The following is a 5,503-nucleotide window of genomic DNA, read 5'->3' on the forward strand; positions in this document are numbered from 1 at the left end:
CGCGCGATAAATTCTCATAGAAGAAATCAAATAGATACCCCAGGGCAGTGTCGCGAAAGCGGACAGGTCTGAACGACCTCAGTCCAAGGAATGAAATGTTTCACCACCGCCTCTTACCACAGGTGGTCGCGAGGTGGCGGCGGCGGCGCAGACCGGGGCGTGCGCACGGCACCCTGGGAGTTGTAGTTCACCGGGTGACTACCCCGCCCCAGCAAGGCGAGGCTGCGCTGAGCATCCTGGGAATTGTAGTCTCAGCTAGAGAGCGACCTGCGCAGGCGCAAACTGACAGCCACTTCCGGGCTCGAGCGTCGAGTTTCGCCGAAGAAGAAAACCCCGCGGAGGAGTCCCGGAGTGACCATGGCGACCTACAGCCTGGCGAACGAGAGGCTGCGCGCCCTGGAAGACATCGAGCGGGAAATCGGCGCCATTCTCCAGAATGCAGGTTCGGGACGCGACGGCGGTACTTGCGCCGCCCGCCGCCACGCAGTGGGGACGGGAGGGAGCCCGAGTGCTCGCGCTGCGGGGCGGGTCCCGGGGCGGGTCCCGGGGCGGGGCAGCACCCGGCCAGCCCCGCCCTCTCTCCGCCCCGCAGGTACCGTGATCCTGGAATTGTCCAAGGAGAAAAGCAACGAGCGGCTGTTGGACCGGCAGGCGGCGGCCTTCACGGCGTCGGTGCAACACGTGGAAGCGGAGCTGTCGGCTCAGATCCGCTACCTCACCCAGGTGTGTGTGCTGGGAGGTCCTGCGCGCCCACCCGGCCCTCTGCCTAAGCGTTAGCCTTCGGGGATCGTTGACCTTTGGAGCCAGATGGGACTTGGCCGTCCACACTGGCACCACCCACGACCCAGCCGGATGACCCTTGGCAGAACCTCCTCTCTCCAGGGCTGGCTTCTCCTTCTAAAAAGAAAGTCCTGAAGGCAGGCCCGCCTGCCTCACTGCTCTGCATCACATGAGCTACTGGGACAGGGAATTCCCAAGGACTTGTAAACAATGCCAAACCCACAGGACTTTGCACTTAGGAACTTGACCTGACCTCGTGGGTTTGAAGTGGTTACGTGGAGAAAAGGGACAGGGTCGAGAGGGTTCTGAAGTCATTACAACAGCAACAACCATTTGCTAACATTTTGCAGCATGCCAGACGCTGCATTATCTATTCCTACAACAGCTCTAGGAAGTAGTTGTTGTCACCCACATTTTACAGATGAGGTTAAGAGAAGTTGAGTGATTTACCCAAGGTCACCCAGCCACCGCCCATGTGCCATAATGGATTCACACTCAAGGAAGAAAATGATACAGGAGACCGGATGCTTGGGTGGGGAGATGGAGAAGGGAAGGGGTGCTTCACCGATCAATGTGAATGTCCCCTAGGTGGCCACGGGGCAGCCCCATGAGGGTTCCAGCTACTCTTCGAGGAAGGACTGTCAGATGGCCCTGAAGCGAGTGGACTACGCTCGCCTCAAGCTCAGTGATGTGGCCCGAACCTGTGAGCAGATGCTGGAAAACTAGGCCAAGCAGGTGGAGTGAGAGCTCGGAGGAGGACCCGGGACAGGGCCTGTCCTCACCCGGGACAGAACCCAGACACCTGTGCAATGGGTAGTGTGGGCCGCCACATACACGCCCTGCTGGCCAGAGGATATGGGGACAAAGGGACTGAAAGTGGGGGGTGGAGAAACTTGGCAGACCAAGCCTGCCACGACTCTGCCCTGGTTCCTGCTCCTGCCCTCCACGAAAGTGCTGGCGAGCTCAGACAGACGGAGATTCAGACACCAAACCCACTTCCTCAAACACCGTGTGACCCTGTCGCAGGCCTCTGCAGGCGGGACCAATGAAGACACGTTCTTCATTGAAAGAAGCAAAAACAAGAACTAAGGGTTTTGATAATAAAAACAGTAGCAAGAAAAGCAAGGAGCCCAGACTCTCACTGGAACATACGTGGGTGATACAGGGATTGGGGAAAATGAAACCAGACTGCGTGGCGCCCCCGCCGGGGAGCGGGGGTGGGAAAGCCCAGGCCTGCACTGTGGGAGAGGAAGCAGGAGGGAGGAACAGCTGGTGTGTGAAGAGGGACAGGGGCAAGTGGGGAGACCCTCAGCAGAGAGGTTGAAGCCAAGAACCGCGGTAAGGGAGCAAGGGGTTGAAGGCCACGTCTGCAGAAGGAAGAGTCAATAATTATAAAAATAATCTTTAGTGATTAAAAACATACATGAAGACTTTATCCAAGAGATCACATTAGAAGATGGATTTTACAGGATTGTGCAGAAAAAAATAGGAAGGGTCCACAAGAGGGCAGCGCTTGGTTACTTGCACATTAACCAGAAAACAGCCAGAGTGCCCACCAGGCGCCAGAGATCATTCTAATGTATCAATTCAATGCATAGGGGGCTGAATAAATCACAATGGCTGCCCTCGGAGATGTCCATTGTTAGCTCAAGCGTTGGAGTCTGATGCCACAGGTGTGTAATGGAGCTGTAGATCTGGAAAAGATAAGGAAATTTCGAGATGAGCTCTGAGATCAAGAGAAGTTTAGGGGAAGAGCTTGACCTGGGGAGTTAGATCCCAAAACATTAGCCATACGACCTAGTAACACAACAGGTGCTCGGTAAACATCTGTGAGTTAAATGAATGGCTCCCACGTTCTGCTGTCTTCCTGATCCTGCTCCAAACCCAGACTCTTTTTTGTCTTGTTTTAATTTTTGTTTTTAAAGTGTTTATTTATTTTTGAAGGAGAAAGAGACAGCACGAGTGAGAGAGGAGCAGAGGGAGAGGGAGACACAGAATCCAAAGCAAGCTCCAGGCTCCAAGCTGTCTGCACAGAGCCCGACGCGGGGCTCGAACTCACAGACTGCGAGATCACGACCTGAGCCGAAGTCGGATGCCTAACCGGCTGAGCCCCCCAGGCGCCCCAACCCTGCCTCATCTCCCTCTCTAGTCTATAGTCTCTAGCTGACTCCTGTCTCATTGCCTATGATCCACAGTGTAGACAGCCTTCATAACTGACTGCCTAGGGCAGGTTTCCAGCCAACTAGGAGCTACCAGGGGCAGGATCCCTGCCCAGGAGGCTCTGGGTCCCCAGGAGAGGGGCCTAGAGACCCAGCCTACCTGGAGACTGCTGCCGGCACTGCTCCCTCCTCCTCTGGCACAGGATGTACAAGAGGACCGTGGTGAGAGCAAGGGTGATGGCCAGGAGGGATACCACAGGGACCGTAGCTGGTGTCCCGGATGTCGGTCCCACATTGTCTTCCAACTGCTTCTGCTTCTCCCCAGCCTCAGGCCCAGCCCCCAGCCCGTGGCCCACAGCGGGTGTAGCAGTTTCGTTGATGTGGGCGAGCTTTTCATCCGAGGACGGCGCTCCTGCTGGAAGTGTGGGTGCCTGGGTGGACCACACGGCAGGTGGCAGGTGCGTCTGGGCAGGGGAGCCCAGGTCTAAAGGTGCCGTTTCTGTGGGCTCAGGGACCTGGCTGCTGGGGGGAGGTGAGTGCTGCCGGGAGGCCGCGCTCCCAGCGTCCACATGTCCACATTCTGGAGAGGCAAGAAGTAAGGGAACAGGGCTCTGAGATGAGGGACAAGGTGAAGACGCAGAGGGAATAGTGGTACATCAAGGAGAACATCAAGGTAACAGCAGAAGGCCAGAAGAGGAAGGCAGAGGCAGAGGGGAAAGTGGGGGGCAAGGAAGTGAGCCGACCTCAACAGGGAACCACTGCAACAGGCATGCGTTCTGCGCTGGGAGGTAGAGCGACCCCAGGGGTGGGGGTGGGGGGGACCCTGGCTCTGCTACAAAAGCAGTTGTGTGACCTGTCCCTTGCCTCTCAGCCTCTCTGGGACTCCTTTCTTTCAGTCGTAAAGCAGGGATAATGTTAGTACCAACAGCCACAGTAGCTAGGAGGCTTAAACGCAATAATGTAGGTCTCTGGAGCCTAACGTACATGCTGAAATGATGTGAGGTCGTGCCTGCAGCAGACTTGGAAATGCATCGGAAAGTAAGGTGGGCCGATGGTGGATGGAAGGACGGACAGACAGATGGACACACACTAAGGCAAATATGGCTTTCATGTTGGAAACCTGGTATTGCAAAATATAAGCGATATTTATGCGTACAAACTACACAAAATGCATAAAATGTGAATATATAAAAGCCACATACCGTAGAACCCAGGCCATGGGTATCTGGATGCTCGCTATACAGTCCTTTCAACTTTTGTGTATATCTTTAAATTTCCTTAATAAAGTCACAGTGAACGATGTTGGGGGAACTGGGACGGAAGGGGCTTTGGCCGGCACCAGAAACCATAGAGAAGTGAGGTGTCACAGGAGAGGAGCTAGGTAAAGAAGACCGTAAGGGGGAGGACGCAGCCCTGGAAACAGATCTCAGGGAGGAGCGGGGAAAGCTCGTACCTCTGAGATCAAAGCAGTTCATCAGTTCTTGAACCCATTGGTCTCTGCTGCCCCCACACACACTCCGGGCAGGTAGCTGGAACCTGCCGAGGAAAGGCGGGGTCTCACAAGCTGCACCCCTTATCCCAACCCTTTCCTCATTCCGAAGGTGTGAGGTCATCACCACCAGCAAGTGAGACCTTTTTCCCAGAACAGGAAATTCCCACGTCCCTAAGACAGGGAAACAAAGCTGTGGACAGTGTGGAGCAAACATAACCCAGAGAGGGGGCTCCCAGGGGGTCCAGTTTGACCAGAGGGGGTCCTCGCGCCACCCGGAGGCGCTGCCCTCCCCGGCGGTCAGCGAGATTACCGGATGTAGGAGTTACAGCGATGATACGCTTTCAGGTGCTTCCGGAGATGTGCCAGTAACTGACGCTTTGGAGGGGAGCCCGAAGAAATTGTCGTCCCGCAGTAACAGCTGCCAGCGACGCTCCCCTCGTTGCCAACGCCTGAGCGGGACGGGACAGAGGTAGTCGGCACAGGTTCCCGGCCGGAGGGGCTCCCCCGGCTGCCACCGAGGCTCCAACCCACTGCTCCGTCGCAGCCTCTTCGCCAGATCCCGGGATCTGACCACCGGGCACAACCCACCCATCACACCGCCAAACGCGTCCCTGATCGTCCCCCAGCCCAGGTGTCCCCCGGCCTGTCCCCAACCTCAGGCAGCTGGCCCCCTCACTGCCCCGGCGGCCTGGGGACCCGCGCTCGGCACTTACTTACCCACCACAACCCTGCGGCCCTCGGCGCCCCCCCTCCCATCCCGTCCCGTCCCCGGACTCGGGAGTCTGGGCGCCGCCCCGCTCCGGACGAACCTGGCCGAGGCAGCAGCTCCAGCAGGAGGAGGAGAGCGAGGGACCGGAGTCCCCAGGGCCGCCTCATGTCGGGGACCCGGCGGCACCGGAGCGCGGCGTCCAAAGAGTTCCTCCCGGTCCCGTGGGCGCGAGCCCGGGTCGGGGGGCTGCGCGAGCTGGCGGCGCCCTCCTGCCGCGCACGCACCGTCCGAACCGACAGCGCGGTCGGTACTGCGGGGACCGCGCGGACCGCGCCTCCCGCCGCGGGGAAAACCCCGGAGGCG

The 5,503-nt window shown here is 58.0% G+C and overlaps 2 protein-coding genes across 2 annotated transcripts; one reads left to right on the forward strand and one right to left on the reverse strand.

Annotated features, from left to right (window-relative positions):
* The first annotated feature begins 265 nt into the window (after positions 1–265).
* On the forward strand, positions 266–1,901 carry MED11 (mediator complex subunit 11). The gene is made up of 3 exons (XM_040453455.1): positions 266–442; positions 593–723; positions 1,369–1,901. The coding sequence occupies exons 1-3, from the start codon at positions 358–360 to the stop codon at positions 1,504–1,506; spliced, it is 354 nt and encodes a 117-aa protein (XP_040309389.1). The 5' UTR covers positions 266–357; the 3' UTR covers positions 1,507–1,901.
* A 268-nt stretch (positions 1,902–2,169) lies between these two features.
* On the reverse strand, positions 2,170–5,497 carry CXCL16 (C-X-C motif chemokine ligand 16). The gene is made up of 5 exons (XM_040453454.1): positions 5,241–5,497; positions 4,742–4,880; positions 4,393–4,475; positions 3,100–3,519; positions 2,170–2,474 (listed from the first exon to the last, which is right to left on the reverse strand). Exons 1-5 carry the CDS (start codon positions 5,305–5,307, stop codon positions 2,428–2,430), a joined length of 756 nt encoding a protein of 251 aa, XP_040309388.1. The 5' UTR covers positions 5,308–5,497; the 3' UTR covers positions 2,170–2,427.
* Between the last annotated feature and the right edge of the window lie 6 nt (positions 5,498–5,503).

This window comes from Herpailurus yagouaroundi, unplaced genomic scaffold (genome assembly GCF_014898765.1).
Source record: "Herpailurus yagouaroundi ecotype Mexico unplaced genomic scaffold, PumYag 208, whole genome shotgun sequence".
In the NCBI taxonomy this organism is placed as follows: domain Eukaryota; kingdom Metazoa; phylum Chordata; class Mammalia; order Carnivora; family Felidae; genus Herpailurus; species Herpailurus yagouaroundi.

Excerpts from the sequence above, each read along its gene's own strand:
- MED11 (XM_040453455.1), top strand. The coding sequence starts at position 358 with ATGGCGACCTACAGCCTGGCGAACGAGAGGCTGCGCGCCCTGGAAGAC. Across the intron at positions 443-592 it reads CGCCATTCTCCAGAATGCAG|GTACCGTGATCCTGGAATTG; the intron begins GTTCGGGACGCG and ends TCCGCCCCGCAG. Across the intron at positions 724-1,368 it reads AGATCCGCTACCTCACCCAG|GTGGCCACGGGGCAGCCCCA; the intron begins GTGTGTGTGCTG and ends AATGTCCCCTAG.
- CXCL16 (XM_040453454.1), bottom strand. The coding sequence starts at position 5,307 with ATGAGGCGGCCCTGGGGACTCCGGTCCCTCGCTCTCCTCCTCCTGCTG. Across the intron at positions 4,476-4,741 it reads CGCTGTAACTCCTACATCCG|GTTCCAGCTACCTGCCCGGA; the intron begins GTAATCTCGCTG and ends TTTCCTCGGCAG. Across the intron at positions 2,475-3,099 it reads GTGCCGGCAGCAGTCTCCAG|ATCTACAGCTCCATTACACA; the intron begins GTAGGCTGGGTC and ends TATCTTTTCCAG.